The sequence below is a fragment of the Balaenoptera musculus genome, chromosome 2, assembly GCF_009873245.2.
Source record: "Balaenoptera musculus isolate JJ_BM4_2016_0621 chromosome 2, mBalMus1.pri.v3, whole genome shotgun sequence".
NCBI classification, from domain to species: Eukaryota; Metazoa; Chordata; class Mammalia; order Artiodactyla; family Balaenopteridae; genus Balaenoptera; species Balaenoptera musculus.
This window is the reverse complement of record NC_045786.1, coordinates 102444326-102469178: the sequence shown is the minus strand read 5'-3', so window position 1 is coordinate 102469178 and position 24853 is coordinate 102444326. Positions and strand designations below refer to the sequence as shown.

Here is a 24853-nt window from a genome sequence, read left to right as displayed (position 1 = left end):
CCCCGCCTCTCCTTGCAGTGAAATATACAGCCTTCACTACGAATTCTTCCGGGTTGCCAGGCAGGGCCACGCCCAGTCCTGCCCGCCCCACAAGTGGAGGGCGCTTCCCGAAAGACGCATGCGCAGAAAGGCTGCAGTCGTCCTAGAGGAGGTGGACTGTAAATCTTGCGCAGGCGCGTGAGGTCCTGGTCGCTATGAGGGTTCTTGTGGGTGAGGGAGGGCAGGAAGGGGGAGTGGGAGGAGGCCGGTTTATACAAAGAAAACATAGCCAGAAGTTGAGGGCTAGGAGGCCGTTTCTGAGAGAGGGTACCGTCTCGTGCACAGGCAACCTGGCCTTGGCCTCAGAGCCCGAGAAGCCGAATCTCCCTAAGCTCTGTGACCTGTATCACCTCTGCATCGCGGGGAGGGGGCGAGGAGGGGAGAAGTCTGGCGTCAGATGGGAGGGCACCGGAAGAGGGGGCCACGTGGGGATGCAAGGCGCCCCCGGGAGGGTAAACACCTCTCATTTTCTGATCAGGTGGCGGGACGGGCTTCATTGGGACAGCCCTAACCCAGCTGCTGAAGGCCAGGGGCCACGAAGTGACTTTGGTCTCCCGAAAGCCAGGGCCCGGTCGGATCACGTGGGTATGTCCAAATTCTGGAAGCATGGGGGGTGGGGGGGCCTAGTTTGGTGGCGCAGGGCGAGGGCTCGCGGGCACTGTGTGCTTTCTCCAACAGGATGAGCTCGCTACGTCGGAGCTGCCCCGCTGCGATGCCGCCGTCAACCTGGCGGGAGAGAACATCCTCAACCCTCTCCGCAGGTCAGCCGGGCCCTAAAGCTGACATCCTTCAGAGCAGAGGGAGGAGAGGGCCGACTCTGAGGAGAACCTGTGAGCTGTGGAGAATGGGACTTCCAGATTGAGAACTCAACCCATATCCCGGACTGCTCATTCCCCCACCCCCACTCCTCCACACCCACTTGCCCGTCTTCCCGCCCAGCTGGTGGACCTTACTCCCCACTCAGGATGCCCAAAGTAGACATACCTTTTCCTTCTACAGAAGAGATGGACCATTTAAGCTGCAATGCAGGGTTTTATTAGAAACGGATATGGATGGGCCCCAGGGAAGGAGAGGGAAGGGAGGGTATGTGCATGTATTTAGTGGCATTTTATTTCCCCCGTTTCTCCTGCAGGTGGAATGAAGCCTTCCAAAAAGAGGTTCTCAGCAGCCGCCTGGAGACCACCCAAATGCTGGCTAGAGCCATTGCCAAGGCCCCACAATCCCCCCAGGCCTGGGTCTTAGTCACAGGTGTAGGTATGTCCCACACCACCAACCCTTAGACTAGCCAGGGAAAGGAGGGAGCACAGTGAGGGGCAACTCAGGCCCCAGAGTGCTGGTCTTTTCCAAGCACGGGAACTACCTAGGCCCTCATTCCATGCATATTTCTCCTGACTTTTGTGTACTTTCACTGAGAAATGGGGACCTCAGAGAAAGTGAGGGGAGTGGCACTGCTCCCAGTGCCAGGGAAAGTCCCACCTACTTCCAGGTCCCTTATTTCTTATAGCACAGTTCTTTAGGAACAGAATTCTTGATTCTTGTATTTTACCTTTGGGACCAAATAACAAATATATATATATACACACACACATTAGCCACTATTCTAAGTGATTTGCACATATTACATTTAATCCTCACGAGAAACCTATGCGGTAGGTACTATTATTCCCATTTTAAAGATGCAAAAATTCTGCACAGAGAGGTTATGTAATTTGCCTGAAGTCACAGAGTTAATAAATGGTGGAGCTGAGATTAAAACTCAAGGCAGTCTGGCACCCGTCTTTGTTCTTAGCTTCTCACTCTTAGCACCTCAGCTTAGCCCCATAACGAGAAATAAGAATGACTCCAGGGCCGGAACAGGTCAGCTCATGGAGAAGATCAAGGGGAAAATATCCATGGCTCTGAGTTCCCATGGGGAGATCCCAAGGGCCAAGGAGGGTGAGGCCAAGGGGAGCCTTGACTGCAAAGGGCCAGACAGGACCAAGGACACCCAGAGCAAACAAGTGCTGTTCCACCGGCAGCTTACTACCAGCCCAGCCTGACAGCCGAGTACGATGAAGACAGCCCAGGAGGAGATTTTGACTTCTTCTCCAACCTTGTAACCAAATGGGAAGCTGCAGCGAGGCTTCCTGGAGATTCTACACGCCAAGTGGTGGTGCGCTCCGGTGAGAACCAGGGGCCTGGGTATCAGACAGGGTTGGAATGTCTTCTCTGGGCTGGGAGGGTGGGGGGATAAGGGGAGCTGGGCTTACAGAGGATGCCTCCACTTCTAGCTAACATACAGGTGGGAGGGCGGGACATCCCAAAGAGAGCCACACCCCTTGCCTGCCACAAAGCAAAGTCAGCATGGGGAAAAGGTGAGGAAGGGGAAGCAGGGAGGAACAGTGGGACTGCCTGGAGGCTGAGGGGCCTTCCTGTACTGTCCTTCTTGCCTGCTCTAGGGGTTGTGCTGGGCCGTGGAGGCGGTGCCATTGGTCACATGCTGCTGCCCTTCCGCCTGGGCCTGGGGGGCCCCATCGGCTCAGGCCACCAGTTCTTCCCCTGGATTCACATCAGAGACTTGGCGGGAATCCTGGCCCACGCCCTTGAAGCAAGCCACGTGCAAGGGGTCCTGAACGGAGTGGCTCCAGCCTCCTCCACTACCAACGCTGAGTTTGCCCGGGCCTTGGGCACAGCCCTGGGCCGCCCAGCCTTCATCCCTCTCCCCAGCACTGTGGTACAAGCTGTCTTTGGGCGAGAACGTGCCATCATGCTGCTGGAGGGCCAGAAGGTGGTCCCAAGGCGGACACTGGCTGCTGGCTACCAGTATTCTTTCCCAGAGCTGGGGGCCGCCTTGAAGGAAGTCATAGGCTAGGTGGGGGAGGCTCAAGGAAGGGCCTGTTGCCTGTCCCTCAGCGAGGGCTTCCTAATGAGAAACTATGAGCTCAGGTTCTCCTCTACTTGAAACCTGAAACCATCTGGTTCTTAAGGGAGTCCTCTTTCTTTCTCATTGTCCTGTTGCCTCACCTTATTTAACTGAGAGACTGTCCGCTGTTTCAAGGTTGCAGTCTCATCAAGTTGGGACCTTAACCTCTTCAACTGCTCCTAAATAAATTCCCAAGTTTGGTTTCCCTGCATGTCCTGTTCCTGGCCCATTTCTCCTTTTTGCTGTGTAGAGAATGTTCCGTGGTTTAGGCAATAAAGATAAATCATCTCACTAGCTTCAGCTCATCTCTTTGGCCTAGGTTCTGAAATTTATTTCAAGAAGTGCCATCCTAGAAGACCCTTTACTTTACACGGGGTTTTGAAAGTTATAATGTGCAACATCTCCCTTCTTGGTCCCTCCATTGCCAAAAGAGCTGGCAACAAATTTGAGGCACGAGGTTATGACAAAGGTAGAGGCAAAAAGAATGGTGATCCATTTCCAGTGGGCTCTGTGGTCACCCTGCATACTTGTTTCACGCAGTGCCATTAGGATGCCAGCAGAGGAAGGGACAAGGCCCAAGTCCAGGACAGCCTTCAGTCTGTCACTGAACAGCAGTGAATTGACATAAAGCAATCACACACTGGCCCCAGTTCATCAGGCTGCAGCAGGACAAAGCTGTGCAAAGCTTTAGGACTGTCAAAAGATAAGGACTTGCCTCTCATCTGACTGGGGCCACTTCAGTCAACCAGGATCCCTAGCACGAAGGGGCAGAAGATACCTTGAGCCCACTGCATACCCATGAGCATTGAAAGTGAAAGGTACAAGGAACCTATCAAAAGCTACAAACTCAATCCTTTCAGGGAAAAAGAGTCCCAAGTATTCGTCAAGGAGCCTCTCCCTTTTTATCGACCCTGGTTTCTGCCACAGTTTGACCAGAAGCAGTTCCCCTAGCCCCCAATTCAGGCCATATTAACCAATCTCCTTTCTTCTGAGGGGACTATGGGTTGTCTTTGAATCACTGTTACCACCCCGACTAGCCTCTCCAACTCGCCTGCCCCCAGCCCAGCTCAGTGCAGTGTAGTGGTGGATCTCACCAATGGGGAGGGGCAAAGAAACTGGGACCCTAGGACCCTCTCCATCATCATTCAGCTCCACATGCTAGTTGCTGATACAAGGATCTGGGGTGATTTCAACTCCCTGTGCCACTCAGGGAACAGAAATCAGCCTAAAAAGAGGGCCATGTCCAGGGACTTGCTGCAGGGCCCAGACAGCACAGAATCCAGGGACACCTGTCTTACTTCTTTATCTGGTTTTGGACTCTTTAGGAAGTTGACTGGCTCTGTACTGTTCCTGACGGAATGACTGGCCCCAAAGGTAGAAGTAACAGAAAAGCATATTTGGGGATGCACTAAAGGAAGGACTGACTAGTACTGTCCACGGGTGGATGTGCTGCCTCGGAGGCAGTCAATTCCCTGGTACAGGAGGACTTCAAGCAGGTACAGGACAATGACCTGTAGGAATCAAGGAGGAAAGAGAATGTCCTGAGGTGACAGCAGCTGGTCTGGTGGCCAGTCAAGTACCTTCTGACTCTGATTCTTCAATTTTCGTTTTCCAGATTGGTTCCTCTAGATACAAACTCTATAAACCCTCCCATCCGCATACACGCACACACAGAGCAGAAGTGGGTCTCGCTTTATGCAACATATATGTTCTGTAAAGAAGATGCTAGGGTCAGGTCACATGAACATTTTCCTCGCAGAACATGGCTTCATTGGTTTGGTGACTGCTCAACTCTCGAGCAAGTGCATTAACCGGGGACTGCGGACTTTCTGACACGTTCGTTCAACTGTAAACAAACACCTGAATGCAACAGGAGAGCTGCCATTGATAGGAAGGAACCCTGAGAGTTTTCTGGTAATGCAAACAGTCACCGCTAATTAACCATTTTGTAAATGTGGATTTGGGGGGGGGGGGGGGGGTGCCCAAAAGGGACGCAGCCATTATAGGGCACATTATACTGATGCAGTGTAAAAAATCTAGGGCACAGGTCCTGGGGACAGAGGACCCTCAGCTCTCTGAAAGTGAGGTTTTGGTTAGGAAGCCTGTGCAACCACAGACAGACACACCTGAGGCTTGGTCCAAGTACCTTTCCTCCAAGGAGCTTTCCTCCACGTTCTCATCTCTCCTCCCAACAGGCATTTTTACCCCTGACTTGTAGGCAGAAGTAAAGACCAAGATCAATCAAGGTCACAGGCAGGCATAGCTGAGACCAGAAGCCAACTCTCCCTCTGCCTTCTCCACCAGATCCCTGCTGCCCCACTGGGACCCAGAGCCCATAACACTAGCCTTTCCAGGGCCCAGCATTCCCTTTGATGCGCCCAGGAGCCCAGCCAGGCCTGGGACTCGTCCTGTCCTCTGGCCATCAGAGCAGCAGCCAGGAGGAGGAAAGGCTTAGCTTCCTGGCCACCTGTTCTACATTCCCCTCTCACCCACCCTTGCCTCCATCCCCAGCTCAGCGTGGAGGAGGGGCCGACAGTCCCCATCTCGGTGACCCACCCTTCCCAGCAGCCCCCATTCCCTACAGAAACCCTGCATAAGGCAAGGTTAAGAAGTTAAGGCTGAGCAGAACCTCCTGAGAGCTGGTTGAGGCCCTGACTCAAGATGAGATCAGGTCACCTTACAGACCTGTCCCCAAAGTGCCCCAGGCAAGAGCATTCCCCACACACGAATGCGCTTCCTTGGTGCTTCCCTGACACAAAGCACCAACTCAGGGTGAGACTGGGTCAGGGTCTGAGCAGCAGAGGGACCCTCACAGAATGAGCTGAGCTGGATGAGGCTGGAGCTGACGGGGTGGCAGTCACCAAGACAGGTGAGGCTCAAAAGTTGAGACTGAGCAGGGCCTCGGAGAGCTGGTTGATGTCCCGGCAGTACGGCTCCCGCTGCAGGATGAAGTCCACCTTGTGATCCTGGCCCCAAAACACCTCCAGCAGTTGGCGCCGGAGCCGCTCTGTCTCCCGCGTCTTCCGAATGCCACCACTGCCTTTTTCCTCTTCTTTTCTCCCCTGCTGCTGATTACTGTGTTCTGTGAAGCCCTTGGCAGAATGCTGAGCCTTAGAAGACCCCTGTGCCCTGGGAAGCAGCAGAGGGAACAGGAAGAGCTGATAAGCATCCTCGAGGGAGGTTAGAGCCCAGTGGGCCTCCCTGCTCTCCACTCCCAGTTAACTGCCCTGCCCAGTCTGGGCTCTGGGGAGCGACCCTGAAGTTCCAGAAACTGACCACTGAGGGGCAGTATCAACCCACTTCTGAAGGGAAGATGGCCTGTTCCTTTGGAACCTGGAAGGTGAACCTGCCACTATCTAGTTCTAGTCTAATCAATTAATCACTTTATGTCCAACAGAGGGCATGCTCAATGCAGCTGGCTATAAGTAAAAGCAACCACCTTCCAAATAACTCCATCCAACACACTGATTAGGGAAAACAGGAAACAGGAGTTTCCCTCCCAGCCAGGAGGGTCTGAGTCAGGATTCCTTGGGCCAAGCCCAAGGCAACTTGAACTACTACAGAATAAAGCTGTCCCAGATTGAGGTCATTCTTCCCCCAATTCTCCAGGCCTGCAAGGCCCCTGCAGAGCAAAAGCCAGGGCTTCCTAGGAGAGTCTGAGGCATTACCTGACCGGCTTCTTCAGGAACTCATCCAGTGTAGGGCCATTTCGCCCCAGTGGGTCATCAGGCACCATGAAGAGGTTTCCCACGAAGGTGAAGGGCAGCAGGCTGGATGGGCACAGAGAATGTGTGGTCACAGAGGGGCCTCTGCCCACCTCCCGGACAGTTAAGACCAACACCATCAGAAGCTGCCAGCTACCATCCTTCGCAAAGCAACGTCAGCCCCTTCCCAGAGTCCTCACCCGGTGGCACAGCAGAGCTGGTTTTAGAGAAAGGTCTGAGTCCGTGCCCTGTGCTCAGGGGAGGGCTCCCTCACCGCTCTCTAATGATTGCCATCCACTTCTCAGACTCCTCTGCCAGGTCCCGGAACTGGTCATTGGAGACAATGATCCCATCCGTCTCTTCAGCCAGCTTCACCATGAACCTGTCACGAAAGCCACGGCAGCCATATTGGGATTCTCCAAGGTCCCAACCCCAAAGAGCGTTATCGACTCCCGGGACCCACTTCTGGTGATGGAGATCTGGCCCCCTCACCTTGATCCAGCCACCAGGTGACTGACTGCATACGGGCGCCATGGGGTAGAAAGGAAACCCATGAAAGATGAATCCATCGTGGTTCCCCAACAGCATCCCCTCAAGTCACCACCATCCTCCACTCAACACTCTGTGCCTCATTAGTGTGAGACAGAAAGATCTGGCTCTGGCTCTGTCTTCTTCCACCGTGCCCCCATAGATCAGTCACAGATCCATCATGCTCCTCCTCTGAAAGCCTTTCCACTCTGCTTCCTTCCTTTCCAGTCCCACCATTACCATCTGAGCTACTTGGACATTGCAAGCGTGGTACTACTGCATAGCCTCCTGATGAGGGGCTCCCCTGCCCCCAGCCACTTACCACCCTCCAGTCTCTCCTGAACCCCCCCAAGAACATGGTCTTCCCTCCACAAAAGTCTTCCAGACATGCCCTTTATCTACCGAATATTTCCACATGCCCAGGCCTGGCAGCCAAGGCCGTCTAGAACCCAGCTCCAAGCCACTCTTACGGCCTTATCTCGCCCCATACTCCCTAATGTACTCAGCTCCTGCCAAAGTCAATGATCAGATTACACCCTGTCCTTCAAACATGCCCCATGCTGTCCGGCTTCCATGTTTCTCAAACTATTCCCTCCATCTGGAAGGTGCTTCCCCAACCTCCCTGATGAACGGAATCACCAGGGGAACTTTAAAAAAATAGATGCCTGGGCCCCACTCTAGTAATTCTGATTCCACAGGACTCGGGTAGGACTCATGAGGTGAGTCCTTTTTAACAGGTTTAAAACCCAGAGCTCCAACGCATCCCATGTCCTTGTCAACCAATCAACAAAAACTCTCAAAGCCTTCTCTTCCCACAAAACCCCAGCCAGAAGGGGGATCCCTTTCCTCTCCATTCTGTACTGTTTGGTTTACAGTTTCTTTGGGCTCTTTGAAGTCGAGAATCAGATCTTCCCTGATTCCCTGCATTCCTGCTTCCTTTGGCAGGCCTCGCGCCTAGTACTAAGCAGGCAGTCAGTATTTGAAAGACAGTGTGGTATAGAGAGAACTAGTAATCAGGATTCGGTGTGACAGGTGTCTGGTTCTGAGTTTCTGTCTGGGAAACAAATTAAGAAGATGACATAAAAATGTATATGGTATCATATAATGTACAAAAGGTATTTTCAAGTTAAACATATTTCAATACTATTATCACGTTACATCATACGTTGTTCCGCAGTATTCAGTAGGCCTGTGCTACGTGCCACTGTGTTTTTCACTGTAACTAGGCAAAATTCCAAATTCATATTGTGCTGTCTGCCTATCAGGACGTACACAACTGTACAGACATGTGCCTTCAAAATTTATTACAACTGACTCAACCTTCAGTTTTAACTGTGTCAGTGCTGACGTGTAAAGAAGATTCCACAGTGCAGATAACCTGTGAAGTCTAGACATAAAACAGAATAGCATCGGGAGAACGTGAACTTTTTGTAGAATACCATTTTCCTATTAGGGAGTAAGAGCTAAGTATTTGAAAAAACAAAATATATAATCACTTCAGTTTGGAAACTCGTTTTTAATTTAAAACCGAAAATCCTAGAGAATAAAGAACTTGTCACTAGTTTTTTTAAATTGGTTAGTTAGCTTTTAAAATCCGCCCATCTCCCACGCTGTGTGCACACTGGGGAGGGAATGTGCCCCGTGTTTTTCAGTTAAACCAGCTAGCAGCTCTAAGTTCTCATTTTCCCTTTGCTACTTCATAGCCTTTGCCAAGAAAGTTAACTACTCTGACCCTCCGTCTCCATTTCTGTACAACAGAGGTAAGACCCTCTGCCACACTTGATTGGATCCATGAAAAACTAAGGAGTATCACTGCCCTCCTGCCCAGCACCTTGAGTGAGACAAACACATACCTTAGCTTCTTTTGACATTCACAAGGAGGATGAATGAATGGAAGAGGACCTTGAGACAATGAGATTAATCCACTAAGAGACTCCACAGTCAATGACTGTGCAACCTGGGACTCAAATCCAGACCTGCAAATTCTAAGACCAGTGATCTTTCACTATCTCTTATAATACCATGTTTTGTACAGTCTTATTATGCATGGAATGCATTCTTCATTTATCGTTATTTTGAACATTTACTCCGGTTTTTCCAGAAGGTTGAGGAATTTCTCTATGTGTTTGGACACCTAGGTTGTAAGAGGCATTTGTCAGCTATTCATGTCATTGGCTTTCCCATCTTTCCATTAAATCAGTATTTTCTAGACAGTAAGGCACTATATAAATATGAGGCATCCTTTAGTTTGATGAGTGAAAAGTGAAGGATGAGTGGACAAACAGAGCTGTCCACCATCCATCTCATCCTGCCTGCAGGGCAGGTTTACCTCCCCAATCATAGGGGCTCACGGAGGAGAACTGACCCTTGTCCCACGACTCAGGCTTACAGACAGTGTGAAGGGTCAGGAGCTTCTGTCTCTCCCTCAGTCTCCCACTTGGCTCCTTGAATGTCGAGCCTGTGACCAAGAGAGAAGCAAGTACCTGTCGTCATAGGAAGAGATCCTCTTGCCATCCAAGACCCGGGAGGGAGTGAGGGAGAGCAGGCTGAGGGAATACAGCTTGTGCAGGAAGTGACCCTCTAGAGAAACAGAGGAGCACAATGGGGTTATCCTCAAGGTGGAAGCAGGGCCCACCCCCGGACACAAAAGACCAGGCCCAACTCACCTCTGACCTTGGAGTCCCTACTGAAACGCCACTGAGGCACAAAGACAGTTATGTCGCGGTGGCCACGGTCCCAGAAGTACTGCACAGCAATGGCAATGCCCCGGCTGGAGAAGTAGTGCTGGAGGCCGTGCCTGCAGTGGAAAGGGGTCAGCGTTCTGGCGCCCCCAGGGGGGCCTGGCAGCCTGGCTGTGCTGCCCCCCACTTCGCACATATCCCCAAGGTGAACGCAACTGCCCGTCTCGTCATCTCATCCCCCTCCCCAGGACTCTCAGCCCCACCAGGTACTCACACCATGGCCACGTTGCTGCCATCGATGACAATATGGCGCAGGTCTGGCTTGCCTGGCACGTTGGCAAGGCACAGGGTGAAAGGGTCCTGGAGGGCCTCCTGGAAACGCTGCGTGCCAGTCACCAAATTACCCCCCCGGGTGCCTCGTTTCCACGGAGACCCCCGACCTCGAGCCACGACCTGCTGCTTGTCTGCCCTGTCTCCTCTGTCCCCTCGATCTCCGCAGTGCCAAGGGGGTTCAGGCGCTGGTGGGGGGCTGGGCACTCTTGGAGGTGAGGCTTCCCCATTATGGAGCCGCTGCAGGAGGGAGGCTCCCCGGGGCTGAGCTGCCTTCTGACAGGGGCCCTGGGTGCCAGGAGGCTCGCCCTGGACCCAGAACCTTCCTCTTTCCTGAGGCACCCCCTCCTTCCCCAGGGCCTTCCCTTTCAGAGGCACTGCCTGCCCTGCCTCTCCTCCTCCTGACTGTGGCCTGAAGGCCACTTGTCTCTCCCAGGCCTCTTCCCCGGGCCACTCCTTCCACCCCAAATCCATCTCCCTGGGACCACCGTGCTTTGTCCCCTCCTTCTCCATAGCACGTCTCTCTCCCCTTGACTCTTGCCACCCTGCAGGTCCTGTGTCCAGAGACTCCCTGCTGTCACTCAGGGGACTCCTGACTCCCTGGTGCTGAGCACCCAGCAGACCTGGGCTCCCCCACTCCCAGGACGGGAATGCTTGGGGCCCCTGCCCCCTGGATGCCTCTTGCACCAGGCTCAGCAGTTCTTCCTGGACAGCAAGGGGCAGCTGCAGCAGGGCCTCTGTGTGGGCATCCCCCCGGGACTGCAGCAGAGAAGAGAATTCTCTCAGCACTCCAGCACACTGAGAGGCTCCAGGGGATGGCCCCAGCCGAAAGTCCCAGCTCAGGCGCTCCACCAGCTCCTCCACTCGGCTCTGGACCATGACAAAGGCCTCGGTCAGGCCGCTGACCATCAGCGAGCCGGGCGCCCCCGGCACCAGGTGGGCTGATGTGCTCCAAGTCAGGCAATCAAGGAAGAAGCCCTGGGCTCCCAGAAAGATGCAGTGCAGTTTGGGTGGGTAGTGAATTTCATTCTGTAGCTCTGGGCTGCAGAGACCCTTCAGGTACTCCTGGGGGAAAAGGTGGGGAGGGGAGGTAGGAAAAAAAAAGAGACTGCTGGAATCCTAAGTGGCCCAATAGCTCCTTCGGGGCCGCTGCTCTCCTCTGAGCTCCAGGATGCCTGAGCAGAGCAATGGAGCCCTACAGATCCTGAAAAACGTGGTGGTTAAGAGGGGATCAAGAAACTCACTTCTTTGCCTTTTCAGTTGACAGCCTGTGGCTGAATTTCCATTTAGAACTTGCCTCAACTTAAGAAACTGTTATAATTAATTGGTTAAAAGGCTGTCTCTTCTAAACATTTATGTGTGTGTATGTGTGTTGTATATTTCCATCATAACGATCATCACTGATAACTTTTACTGAACTCACGCTTTACATGCTTTACCTAATTCACAATGAGTTCAGTGAGGTGGATACTGTTATTATGCACATTTTATAGATAAGGAAACAAACAAGGACCACAAGGATGGTATTTGGTCGTGCCATTCTGTAAGTCCTGACTAACTCCAAAGGAATCAGTGTGGCCTCCCACCCCACAGTGAATTCCTTGGTGGGGCCTGCTTGCCCAACCAGATTATCTCTTCTCTCCCAAAGAGTACAAACTGATTTGAACTGAGTCACTTATCTCCAAGCCCTGGCAGAATCTGGGTCATCGCAGCAGAAATGAAACCAAAACTCTTGACAAATAGAGAGTTTGTAAGTTCCTCAAAGCTCAGGGCCAGTGAGACAAGCAAAGAGTGGAGATCCTCCCCAGCCCCTCCTCTCTTCTGCCTCCTCGGGGGAGGGAGTCATTGTTTCCCCGGAAGGGTCAGGGAGAGGCGTTCACCTTGGCTCTGCTGGCGTTCTCCTTGGGGCCCTCCAGCTGCAGCCAGATGTGAGGGTTCTCAGGACAGTCCTTCGGGAGGACGCTCATCCCCACCCTGAAGATGCGCTCCACGTGGGGTTGCTGTTCCCGCACCTTGTCCTCGGCCTCCGCAGACACCGCAAAACGGTCAGGGGACGGGGAGCCAGCCCCCCAAGTAGGCATGGCTCCTTGGCCGCCCAGCCCTGGAAGGAGGGAAAGCAGCTCAGAGCCTCAATGTCCCCTCACCCCAAATTTGGTCTCCTGGCCTACACCAGCTATCAACAGGTCGCACCTAGTTACCAAACTGGTAAACAACCCAAGAGATAACCAGCACTTCAGTCCATCTTGGGGATAGGGAGGGAATGTCAGATTATCTGGACACAAGGGCCTTCTCTCCGGAGACAAGTCATGGATAAACAAGGCTGTCTCTCTGGGATGGGTGTGTGGCCTTTGGAAAATGACCACAGTCCTGAGCAGGAAGCGGGGGCGGGGCGGGGCGGTGGGGGGGGGGGCAGATCCAGCTGGGTCTGGAGGCCAGAAGGAGGGGACAGGTGACGAAAGAGTCCCTCTCCTCCGGGTCTCTGCAATCTCCGGGTCCAAGACAGCCTCTTAAAGATGAATCCTCACCAGGGCTTGAACTGGGCTGTCCTCTGGGTCCCCTGTCAGCCATTTCCCAGGTTCTAGCCACTCCCACCCCTCCCCCTTCCTCCGCCGTCTGCTGCACCCCTCGGTCGCGCCACGAGCCCCACGCGGGGCCCAGGGGTCGGACCGGGCCCCGCCCATAGCCGCTGGCGGCTGCCGCCCCCCGACTGCGCTCTGCAGTGCGGCCTCTGGCTCCCGCGGCCCGGGCGCGGGGGAGAGCGCGCCTACCCGCCTCGCCGCCCGCTGCGGCCTCAGTCCCGCCGGCGCCGCTCGGTGCCCGCCGGCCCCAGCTTCGCCCGCGCCCCCGGCCCAGGGAAGAAGGGCGGGGGGCCCGAATCTGGGCGGGCCTTCCCGATTCCTCACCCAACGGGGACCTCTCTTCCCCACATCACGAACAGTTTTTTGAGTCACTTCCTGGCCGGGGGCGGAGTCAGCTGGGCCCCTCCCGGGGCTGGGCCTGCACCGAGCCCCGGCGCGCGCCCGCCCCCGCCAGCTGCAGGCGGCTCCCCGCCCGCGGCCGGAGCCTCGGCCCGGGCCCAGGCCCCAGCCGGCTCCCCGCCCCCGGCCCCGCCCTCAGCCTGCTCGCCCCCCCCGGCCCCGCCCACTCGCCCACTCTTGCTCCAAGCCTGCGGGGTTACGTCTTCGCGCTCTTCTGAGTTTTCAGTCGCTCCACGCAGTTGTTTCTCAGGAATGAGGAACCACTTCATGGAGCGATGGAGGTGAAGGGCGCTTTAAAGGGACTAATGCAGTCCCTTCGGATGAAGATACAGAAGACCAAGGAAAGGAAGAGACGGGCCCAGGGTCACAGGATAGTGACACTGTTGGGCCAAGCGCTTTCCACCAAAACAATTGCGGGGGAAACACAAGGACACTCCCTTTTTTCCAACGGTGGAAAAGATGCTGCTAAGAGGGCTGCTGACTTGCGAGGGATTTTGAAGAGGGGAGGAGTGAGGGGAGGAGCTGTAGGAGCTGTCTCACACATACGCACACACACACACACATACACATACAGGAACTCGCAGTCTCACACAGACACCCATGTTCTCTGTCGTCCCAGTTCCAGCCTTCAGTGCTCTCGGGAGGGGCTGCCCTGGGGTTCTGGCTGTAGCCCTCCTGTATGGCTGCCTCATTTCTCCTCTCCCTCCCAGAGCCCAGCTGCTGTCATTTTGTGCCCTGCCGAGGAGGCAGGAACTGCAGTGACAGCAGGAGTGAGAGGCAGGACAGAGTCGTGGGGCACAGAGAGGGATGGAGAGGGAGATGCCAAAACCAGGTGACCATGAGTCCCAGAGAGAGGGCTGAGAAGCAGGGTGAGGGGTGGTGAGAGCTTGGAGGAGAGGTGGGCAAAACCAAGGAGCAGACAGAGAAGGCTTGTGGGTCACAGAGCCACTCAGCCATGCTGGGAGCAAAGCGACACTGGCCACCAGGTCCCTCACTCAGCCCCGGGCTGACCTTGGCCCTGACACTTCTGGCCCTGAGGACCGGGTGGGCCCAGGAGGGGACAGAGCCAGTCCTCCTGGAAGGTGAGTGCCTGGTGGTCTGTGAGCCCAGCCGAGCTGCTTCAGGGGGGCCAGGGGGAGCAGCCCTGGGAGAGGCGCCCCCTGGAAGAGTGGCATTTGCTGCAGTCCGAAGCCACCACCACGAGCCAGCAGGGGAGATCGGCAATGGCACCAGTGGAGCCATATACTTCGACCAGGTAATCCCTCTACCCTGCAAAGACCTGGAATCACTGTCCAAACCCACTCTGCTGCTAAGGAAACAGACCTGCTGCGGCCAGTTGCCCCCAAGCCCGCTGCCCGTCTCCCTTCCCTTCATTCCCACCACACCCTCCTTGCCCTTTCTCACCATTGCTTTTGAATCCGTGCATTCCTCCTGTTTGGTCTACTTGCCACCCCTTCCTTTCCTTACTCACTGCCCCTTCCCCCCAATCCTGGTTTCCCCGAGCCCCAGGCATCCCCAAGCCCCACTCAGTAGGGTCGCTTCTCACAGGTCCTGGTGAACGAGGGCGGTGGCTTTGACCGGGCCTCAGGCTCCTTCGTGGCCCCTGTCCGGGGCGTCTACAGCTTCCGGTTCCATGTGGTGAAGGTGTACAACCGCCAGACTGTCCAGGTGACCTGAACCCTAGGCCCTGTCCCATCCCCGGCTCAGGAGGGGAAGGGAAGGGGGGAATAAGTGGAGCCCAGGGGATCCCCAGGCAGACCTCCATTGGCCTGCATCCTGGGGGGGCAGGAGCAAGGCGGGAAAGGGCCCGCCTAGCAGAGACTGTGAAGGAGGCACAGAGTCCAACACCGGCCACCTCTCAGCCCTCCCAGGAGGGTGCTCTGAGCCTCAGGTTCCCAGGTTCCAGAGTGTCCCTCTGGGGCTGCAGAGATGGAAGGAAGCCCTCAGGCAAGTGGGGGTCCTGGGACAAGGACTGGGGTGAGGTGCTGACTCGGCTCCCCTCCCCAGGTGAGCCTGATGCTGAACACATGGCCTGTCATCTCGGCCTTTGCCAACGACCCAGACGTGACCCGGGAGGCAGCCACCAGCTCTGTGCTACTGCCCCTGGACCCCGGGGACCGGGTATCTCTGCGCCTGCGTCGAGGGAACCTGCTGGGTGGCTGGAAATATTCAAGCTTCTCTGGCTTCCTCATTTTCCCACTCTGAGGACTCAAGCCTTTCAAGGATGGAAATCTAGCCCCTGACCCCTGCCCTCTGCCCTCTCCTGCCCCAGAAGTAGCATCTTTAGGGCAGGAGAGAGACTCCCTCTGGCTGCCTTTATTCCACGTCCTTGCATGGGACCCTGTGCCAAACATCCAAGGTGAAGAGTAGAGCTCTGGTGTCTCGGGACCTGCCCCTCTTAACCTACCCCTCACGGTTGCCTCTCACTGCATCTCTTTCTGCCTGCAGCCCTAGGATCAGGGCAGGGTTTGGCAGGTAGGGAGGCCTGTGCTACTTTGCAGACTCTGCTCCTCCTGTCCCCCAACTCCAACCCAGCTTCCTGCTCAGTGCTATTTGGGAACAGGTGGTACAGGTGAGCCTGACAGGCCCCTACAGGGGACCAGATGGACTAGCCTCAGCATACCCAGCAGGATCCTTCCTGTGAGGAATGCCAGCATCACAGAGCTCGGCCAGCACAGTCAGAAGCTGAGCCAGCACCGTGCGGACTAGAGCAGGAGGGAGGCTCAGCCAGTAGCAGAACTGTGGGGGGGGCCACAGAGCAGCCCAGAGCCTGTGGCTGGTGCAGCAGGAAGGGGGCATGCACCCAGCCTGAGCACAGTATACATTTTCCATGTACATTGGGGCAGCCAGCAGACGGTGAACCGGGCGTCTATTTGTGGCAGATCCCAGATGGACTCTGGCCCTCATCTCCCCACCCAAGACATGGGTGTGTATGTTTGCTTTAGCCGAGAGTGGGTATACAGAGGTTCCTTTGGCAGCTGGAGGTGGAGGTAGGTCACATGTGGGCAATTGTAGATCTCCAGGCATGGAACACATCAATGACCGTGGCCCCCTCCTAGAACTGCTCCACCTTTGTAGTCTTAAGTTCAATCACTTCACGCTCTGACCACCACCTCCTTCCTCCCAGCTCTCTCAGGGACCTTCACTGTACCTGTCCCACACTATCCCACAACCTCTCTTCTTTCTCCTGATTTGTGCTGTCCTATCCTCCTCCTTAAAATTCCTTGGATTCCATAATGCATCCTTTCAACCACTCTCCTTCCAGTATTATAAACTCTGTCTCATCTCTCTGTCCCATTGGCCCAGCATGGATGAATCTATCAATAAAGTAATTAGAGAATGATGCTCAGTGAGACCCTACAGGATCACTAAAGAGAGAACACGACATTACAACTGGGTTCAGGGGTTACAGGATACAAGCAGGTATGCTGTAGGGAAAATAAATGTAAAACTGTATGTCAGAGTCAAATAAAAGAGGATTTGGTAGTGCCTGAGTTAAATAGGAAATACCAATGTGAATTTGTGGTTTTCAAAAGAAATAACTTTTTCAAACTTTGTCACTAAAGCGGCATAGAAACAACATCAGGAAAAAATCTGATATGCATTCTTAGCACCTGAATCTTTGCCTCAAATATTATTCACCTTTAAAAGGACTCAAGGTCCCTTGGAGAATAGCTCCATGTCATAAATAACTCTAGGCCTGGAACCTATTGATGAAGACAAAAAGCAAAGATACTTTCTTAAATGTAGGGTAGAGCTGAGAAGGCAAAGGAACCAATTTTAATAGGCTTCCACAAATTGACATTCTGTGACAATTTGATAATCAAAAGGAAAATAATATTGTTAATTGGAACAAGGTGAATTTTTAAAATCCACAACTCTGTTGTGATTTTCAAAAAGGAAAAAGTAACTCTACAATGTGCAAAAATGTAGTTAATATACTGAACGAAGAAGTATGACTATAATAGGATATTTTTAGTTAATTTTGATAAGTAGAAGAGTATAAGTATAGCAGATATTATATCTATTCATAAGGTGCATTTATTTTTCTTTATCTGCATAAGTAGGGAGGGGTGGATCCAGAGAGCTCTCAGTAATTCCAGAAAAAGTTGAAACTGTATCAAAAATGAAAGAGACTGATTGGCACCATCTGGTCATATATTACAACTAGGAAGAAAGAAGCTCCAACAGTGTGTTACATGAACATGAATTAGGCAAACATCCAAAAGATAACTGCTCACTGCTCAAACATGATCCTTCATTTCTTGGGAAAGGGGGCCTCTATACTACACTACTAATTATAATGAGATTACAGTAACAGTAAAACCCAAAATAATAATGGGTTAAACAAGATGGCAGATTACTTCTGTCTCACATAGAAGAATCTGCAAATAAAGAGTGCAGGGTTGGATGGCAGTTTTATGATCACCACAGCCCAGTTTCCTTTCTTGCTGTTCTACGACCTTTAGCATATCACCTCCTGACCCAAGATAGCTCCTTGAGCTCCAGCCATTACTTCACCCTTACAGTCCCAGGAAGGAGGAAGGAAGGGCAAACCCATTTCCTTTTAAAGAAGCTTTCTGAGAGGTACCTCCAACAGTTCTGTTTGCATCTCATTGGCTAGAATTTAGTCATATCTAGCCACACCAGGCAAGGGAGAGAGGCTAGGAAATAGAGTCTTTATTCCAGGCAGCTATGCCCAGCTAAAAGTCAGGAGTTACATAATAAGGAAGAAGAGGAGATTGGATATTAGGGAAAACAACAATATTGGGGATATTGGGGAAGTTTGTAAAAATGCAAATGAGCTAGATAAATTTGTAAATAATGTCAGTAAAGTTATTGTATTAGTTTCCTATTGCTGTGTAATAATTACCACAAAGTAGTGTCTTAACACAACTTTGAACTATTTATTATCTCACAGTTTCTGTAGGTCAGAAGTCCAGCAGAGCATGACTGGATTCTGGTTTCATTAGGTCAAAAGAAAGGTGTAGGCAGGGCTGCCTTCCTTACTGAAGTAGAAGAATCCACTCCCAAGCTCATTCAGAATTCAGTTCCTTATGGTTGTAGGACTGAGGTTCCTTGCCATCAATCTCTGGGCCAAAAACGTCAGGCCAAGTCCTTCTCACAGTTTGAACCTCTCTGACCTACCCTTCTGTCATGTCTCTGACTTTAAAAATTCTCTGATTTTAAGGGTTCTTGTGATTAGATTGGGCCCACACAGATAATCCAGGATAAGCTCTCTATTTTAAGGTGCGTAACTTTAATTACATAGAAAATGTCCCTTTACTGTTAAACATAAGAGGTTTGGGCATGGACATCTCTGGGACATCTGCATATCATAGTCATTAAACTTAAAGATGACATCGTTTAAAGAAAAGTCATCCAGTTACAATACACTAATTCATGCAAAAAGTGTGGACTTGAAAAGTTCTAGTGATATATAAGATAAGCACTGGCTCAGATTTTCATCATCTTAGAAGGTAAAGTATTTCCCAGGTCCCAACCAAGAATTCATTGATTAATAATTCAAAACTTCATCTGCACTGAGATAATATTCTTCTTTTGGATATCCAACTTCAAAAATTGGTCTGAACTGAGATAGTGTCCTTCTCTTGGGTCTACAAACCCATTTTTATAATGAGTATAAGAGTAGGTGTAAAAATTTTTATAATCCTTGTAAGATGTGTGTGCTTTACCAAAATGCTTGATGCTTTTAGAGAAGCTGACATATTATACTGATGATTTGATTGAAATGTATAGGAAGATTTAAGTTTGCAATCAATGTTTAAATAATTTGATTTGTAAAATGTGTAGATTTTTACTTGGTTATATAGTGTTTAAATGTTGCGACAAGTTTTGCTTAAGTAGGTTTATGAAGTAAATTAATTAAACAATAAATAAAGTACAGATGGTGGCTAGTGTTCCTCTCCAGGCACAAAAATCTCCTAGGACTCTAAGGATCCTAAGAATAGAATCCAACTGTCTGCCTTCCCTACACCCACGCCCTGGCAGCTGATTGCTACAGAGAAAAGTCCTGCTGAAGGATATGCTGTGGATCTAAGTCCATGGTCTCCAGCCACCCCTGGAGCAATTCTCCAAGCAATTCTTCTGTGGTTTCCTTTGCCAGCTTCTTTCCTCATCTTCCCTGGAATCCAACTGAAGGCTTCTGTTCTCTCCTTAAAACTTTTACTCCTCCAACTGCCCCCATTGCCAGCAGCAGATTCTTCACCTTCTACTTCACTGAGAAAGCAGGAACCCCAGGAGGAACACTTCCCACCAGCGCATCCGAAAACTCACCTTCCTCCTCATCTCTCCTTCCTGTCTGGCTCAGTAGACGTCGTGTCCTTCTTTCTGTCAAGGTGGCTATCTTCATCCACCAGTCATGGATTCCATTTCCTGGAAACATGCTCTTTTCTTTTCCTCTCCTCCCTCCTGTATGTTCAATGTCTCCCTCCCTACTCACTCCTTCTGTTGAGCAGTTAAATAGACGCAAGTCTCTTAAGTCTAAAACAAAAAATGATGGATATGGAAACAGTGGTAGCTATATGGTTACCCTCAGCTTTATATGCTAGTTAGCGTCACCTCTCCTCCCCTTTAGAGCCAAATATCTATGCTTACCAGTTGCTCACCCCTTAAGTCAACTGTGGCCTCTGCTGCTCCACCTAAACTGCCCTCAGCTAGTCACTCACAACTTCTGCGTCACTAATGTCACTATCATCTAGTCCTCTGTCACTCAGGCTCTCCCTAACATTTGACCCTGTTGGCCACACCCTCCTTCTAGAAGCGCTCCCGCCCCCATTTCCCTGACTGTGCATGCTCTGGGCTCTGCTTCCACCTGTCTGCTGAGGCCACTTTCTTTTTCAGCCTCCTGTACCTCTGCCCATCTCATAAATGTCAGTTTCCCTCAAGGTTCTGCCCTAGGATTCCTTTCATCCTGACACACTCTCAAAAGCCTGAATCTCCATCCATATGCTGACAACTTCCACATTTTTTATCTCTATCCAGGACCTCCCTCCCAAATGTCAGACTCCTACTTTGCCTAGCCCACCTTAAAGTCAACCTGCTAAAATTAGAGTCTTTCCTCCCGAAATCTGTTTTCTCCCTTATTCTCTGTGTCTAAAAATAGAACGTCCCTGTTGCCCTAACCAAACACCAGCCATGATCCTCGATTCCTCCCTCTCCCATAACCCCCATAAATCAGTTCCATCCATTGTTTTCCATCCATCTGGCTACCAATATCTCAGAGTTCTACGAAAGCTTCCTAATTGGCCCCTTGGCCTCCAGTTTTGCTTCTCTGAGTCCATTCTCCACACGGGGGTTGCCAGAGTGGCAACTTCACTGCCTAAAGCCCTTTAGGGTATTGTGGGGAAGGGAGAGGGTCTAGGATTAAATCCATATTGCTTAACGTGGTTTTTTTTTTTAGGTCCTTTGCAATCCAGCTGCTGTGACCTCCCCTGATTCATTTTTCACCATCTTACAAAATAGCACTATTTATTAGCTGAGGGAAAATGGCACCCCCTTGTGTGTTGCGGGACCCATAGCTGGTGTATTAAATTAAGGATATGCAGATTATGATCTGCTGAATGCGGAAGCACAGGCCACCACATGGGGTCAGGAGGTAGCTCCCTCGGTTCCCCATCTGGGGAAGTAAAAACTCTGTAGTCGTTTTGATTGAAGGTGTAGTACACTCACACAAAGGAAGTAAAGTTTAAAGATTTATTACTTACAGATCCCAGAAACCAGGAGGGGGAAAAGGGAAGCAGTGAGCCAGGAGAAGGACAGTCCTCTGCCCCAGTTCACATGTGAGCAGGATAGCAAGAACCTATTATGTGTAAGGTAGTTGGGGTGCAGGTCACTAACTTTACCCGGGCTCAACTATAAGTGGTCATTTCAAAAGGCGCCCCAGGAAAAGCAAGCGGGAATTTGGGGCAGGAGTCCTAAACTCAGGTCCTTATCTAAATGTCCAGACTCTGGATGTGAGCAGGGTCATTATACTGTAAAATGCCTAAGTGGCAACTCAAAATAGAGATTTTCTCATTATAGCTCAGAAAACGAGGGCATGGCATTCGCGTCAAAATTTATCAGGGCCAACAGAATTGTTCTTGGACCCAACTGAGGTAAACCAGGCTCTGTTTTAGTTTGTAAATCATCTTAATCTGGACCAAACTGAAATGGAGAAATCTTAATATACAGTATACTAATGTATATTAATATCATACATTAATAAAGGATAGAGAGGCCATAGATTAGTGGGGAGAAAGTAACTCTAGCAACAAAGTGAATATACTTGCATGAGAAGCAGTGAGCATAGTGGTGAAGGTGGTGGGCACTGGAGCCTCTCACTTAGTAGCTGCATATGACCTTCGGCAAATAACTCAAACTCCCCTTGCCTCATTTTCTTCCTCTAGACAATGAAGAGAAACATGGTATATATCCCACAGCGTTGGAAAGCACAGAGCAAGTATCCACTATATGTAAGTTACTGTTACCATATGAATTAGGAAACAAGTTAAAACTGGTACATGTCCCAGGGATTCTTGGACAATCTTTAAAAAGTGGGTAGGTCTTTAATCCATTTTGAGTTTATTTTTCTGTATGGTGCTAGGAAGTGTTCTAATTTCATTCTTTTACATGCAGCTGTCCAGTTTTCCCAGCACCACTTATTGAAGAGGCTGTCTTTTCTCCACTGTACACTCTTGCCTCCTTTATCAAAGATAAAGTGACCATATGTGCATGGGTTTATCTCTGGGCTTTCTATCCTGTTCCATTGATCTATATTTCTGTTTCTGTGTCAGTACCATACTGTCTTGATTACTGTAGCTTGGTAGTATAGTCTGAAGTCCGGGAGCCTGATTCCACCAGCTCCGTTCTTCTTTCTCAAGATTGCTTTGGCTATTCGGGGTCTTTTGTGTTTCCATACAAATTGTACAATTTTTTGTTCTAGTTCTGTGAAAAATGCCATTGGTAGTTTGATAGGGATTGCATTGAATCTGTAGATTGCTTTGGGTAGTATAGTCATTTTCACAATGTTGATTCTTCCAACCCAAGAACATGGTATATCTCTCCATCTGTTTGTATCACCTCTAACTTGAGGACACGGGGAGGGGGAAGGGTAAGCTGGGACGAAGTGAGAGAGTGACATGAACATATATACACTACCAAATGTAAAATAGATAGCTAGTGGGAAGCAGCTGCATAGCAGAGGGAGATCAGCTCGGTGTTTTGCAATCACCTAGAGTGGTGGGATAGGGAGGGTGGGAGGGAGACACAAGAGGGAGGGGATATGGGGATATATATATGCATATAGCTGATTCACTTTGTTATACAGCAGTAACTAACATAACACTGCAAAGCAATTGTACTCCAATAAAGATGTTAAAAGGGGCTTCCCTGGTGGCGCAGTGGTTGAGAATCTGCCTGCCAATGCAGGGGACACGGGTTCAAGCCCTGGTCTGGGAAGATCCCACATGCCGCGGAGCGGCTAGGCCCGTGCTTCACAACTACTGAGCCTGCACGTCTGGAGCCTGTGCTCCGCAACAAGAGAGGCCGCGACAGTGAGAGGCCCGCGCACAGCGATGAAGAGTGGCCCCCACTCGCCACAACTAGAGAAAGCCCTCGCACAGAAACGAAGACCCAACACAGCCAAAAATAAATAAATAAATAAATAAATTTATTTAAAAAAAAAAAAAGTGAGTAGGATTTTTGTTTTATTGTAGCCATTTACCTGTTATAATGCTGCTTTCTTTCAGGTGTGTTCACTTCTACCCGGAAACACAAGGACATCATAAACTGTCCCTAGGAAAACATGGTATAGCAAAGCTTAGGGGGTCCCCATCTCACCAGATAGTTAATGTACATTTTTTAAAATTTGTTATTTGAGTATAGTTGATTTACAATATTGTGTTAGTAGTTTATGTACTTTTTAACATGAGAATGAGATACACTGCAGGACGTTCTTTATATAATATTTTTGCTTATGTCTGGGACTGTCTGCCTACTGGTGACTTTGTAATTTCTCTGTTAGAGACTTGGGAAGCTCACCTGCCAGTGCCCCAAATGAGAAGGGGAAATCGTGATGGTATAAAGGAGAGAAGCAGTGACTAGTAGGCTGCACTGCCCATGGCGCTCAACTGTGGACACATCTTTATTCGCTCCGCTAAAAATATGTCAAATCAGACCTTGTAAATTGTTCAGCCGCGAAGAAGAGAAATCTCACCAACACAGGGCTCAGAAGCCAATGTGGATAAATTCTGAATATTGCTTAAAGTTCTCTTGAGTAGAAAGTAGAGGTTTTGCTAAGCCACCTTCCTGATCGATCTTTCACTTAGGAGTTCCGAACCTTTCACTTGCTGCCCTGTCCTAAGAGCATGTGCATTATTTTCAGTGAAAGGGTTCAGGAAGACAAGACCTCGCTGGATTGCACACGAGCCGAGGCTTCAGACCCCTGTGCTGTGGGCTCCTATGCCGTGTTCCTTCCCTTACCACCCTGCAGTGTATTTGCTTGTTGAATTGCCTCCCTCACCTAACGGTGGGCCCCAGAGGGGCACCATGCCATTCCCATTACCTGCCATCCACTCCACACCAGACAGGGCCCGGCACACAGTAGGTGCTCTATAAATACTAAGTGACCGTGTCCACATGAGCCAGGGAGTTCTCAGGAAGGACATTTCCTTCCTGCCACTCCATCCCCCTGCCAATGCTGAACAGACATTCCGGCAGGTGAGAAAACAGCAAGAAGCAGACACCCGAAGTCTGGAAGCTTGGCCAGGGTTAGGAAGGTTTCTGAGCCCAGGCGGCAATAACAGCAAGCACTCCAGGGGCAGGAAGAAAAGAAACGTTAGCTAGTATGTGATTGTCTTTATCGGTTCGGGCTGCTGTAACAAGAACCCCAAAGACTGGGTGGCTTAAACAACAGAAACTTAGTTCTGGAGGCTGGGCATTCAAGATCAAGGTGCCAGCAAATCAAGTGTCTGGTAAGAGCCCACTTCCTCACTTGCAGATGGCCATCTTCTCATTGTACCCTCAAGTGGTGGAGAGAGAGGCAGCCCTAGTTTCTTTCTCTTATAAGGACACTAATCTCATCTTGGGTGCTCCACCCTCATGACCTTATCTAAACCTAATTAACCCCCCAAAGCCCCACCTCCTAATACCATCCCACTAGGGGTTAGGGTTTCAACATATGAATTTGGAAGAACACAAACATGCAGTCCATCACAGTGATGAAGGCTTACTCCATACCCGGCACCACAGTAGCCTCTTTGCACGATTACTTCATAAGATCCTTGCACCATCCATAATTTAGGAATTGTTACCCTGCACCTGATAGGTGGGGAGACCAAGGCCCCAGGAAAAGGCTTCATAGGTAGCAGCCATGGAGTCAGTATTCAAACCTAGTTCTATTGTGTTTCCGATACAGCCAAGCTGGTTCAGCACTGATGCCATTCTTACACCAGCCTTCATTCATCTTCATTCCCACCCTGCCCACTTCTAAGACGTGAACGGGAAAGAGCACTAGCATGGAAGCCCTCGGCCTGGGCTCTCCTCACAGCCCTGCCATGAACCAGTAGGGGGAGAGAGGTTGAGCTCTATCACTACCTGGGCGCTGGTCTCCTCGGTAAAATAAGAGCTCAGGTCAGATGTACTTGGAAAGTTACTATCCAGACTGTCAAATCTGCAAGTCTGCCTGGAGAA

General features: G+C 50.9%; 3 protein-coding genes across 11 annotated transcripts; 2 read left to right on the top strand and 1 right to left on the bottom strand.

The window, feature by feature from the left end:
• Positions 1-126: 126 nt before the first annotated feature.
• SDR39U1 (short chain dehydrogenase/reductase family 39U member 1) lies at positions 127-3250 on the top strand. Of its 2 annotated transcripts, XM_036844288.1 has the most exons (6): positions 127-210; positions 518-624; positions 718-800; positions 1172-1293; positions 2058-2201; positions 2478-3250. In XM_036844288.1, exons 1-6 carry the CDS (start codon positions 195-197, stop codon positions 2888-2890), a joined length of 885 nt encoding a protein of 294 aa, XP_036700183.1. In that variant the 5' UTR covers positions 127-194; the 3' UTR covers positions 2891-3250. The 2 variants fall into 2 exon arrangements, with proteins under 2 accessions (XP_036700183.1, XP_036700184.1); XM_036844289.1 differs by lacking the exon at positions 518-624 and having other exon boundaries at positions 183-210.
• A 1367-nt stretch (positions 3251-4617) lies between these two features.
• KHNYN (KH and NYN domain containing) lies at positions 4618-13213 on the bottom strand. Of its 6 annotated transcripts, none has more exons than XM_036844284.1 (8): positions 13088-13213; positions 12065-12285; positions 10129-11249; positions 9840-9970; positions 9657-9753; positions 6920-7027; positions 6610-6711; positions 4618-6070 (listed from the first exon to the last, which is right to left on the bottom strand). In XM_036844284.1, the coding sequence occupies exons 2-8, from the start codon at positions 12263-12265 to the stop codon at positions 5818-5820; spliced, it is 2013 nt and encodes a 670-aa protein (XP_036700179.1). In that variant the 5' UTR covers positions 12266-12285; positions 13088-13213; the 3' UTR covers positions 4618-5817. The 6 variants fall into 6 exon arrangements, 5 of the variants coding, with proteins under 5 accessions (XP_036700179.1, XP_036700178.1, XP_036700177.1 ...); XM_036844283.1 differs by having other exon boundaries at positions 12953-13200; XM_036844282.1 differs by lacking the exon at positions 13088-13213 and adding an exon at positions 12710-12772.
• A 496-nt stretch (positions 13214-13709) lies between these two features.
• On the top strand, positions 13710-21784 carry CBLN3 (cerebellin 3 precursor). 3 transcript variants are annotated; one of them, XM_036844290.1, is made up of 4 exons: positions 13711-14417; positions 14711-14830; positions 15170-15283; positions 21571-21782. In XM_036844290.1, exons 1-4 carry the CDS (start codon positions 14118-14120, stop codon positions 21661-21663), a joined length of 627 nt encoding a protein of 208 aa, XP_036700185.1. In that variant the 5' UTR covers positions 13711-14117; the 3' UTR covers positions 21664-21782. The 3 variants fall into 3 exon arrangements, with proteins under 3 accessions (XP_036700187.1, XP_036700185.1, XP_036700186.1); XM_036844292.1 differs by lacking the exon at positions 15170-15283 and having other exon boundaries at positions 13710-14417; positions 21571-21784; XM_036844291.1 differs by lacking the exon at positions 21571-21782 and having other exon boundaries at positions 13715-14417; positions 15170-16742.
• The last annotated feature ends 3069 nt before the right edge of the window (positions 21785-24853 follow it).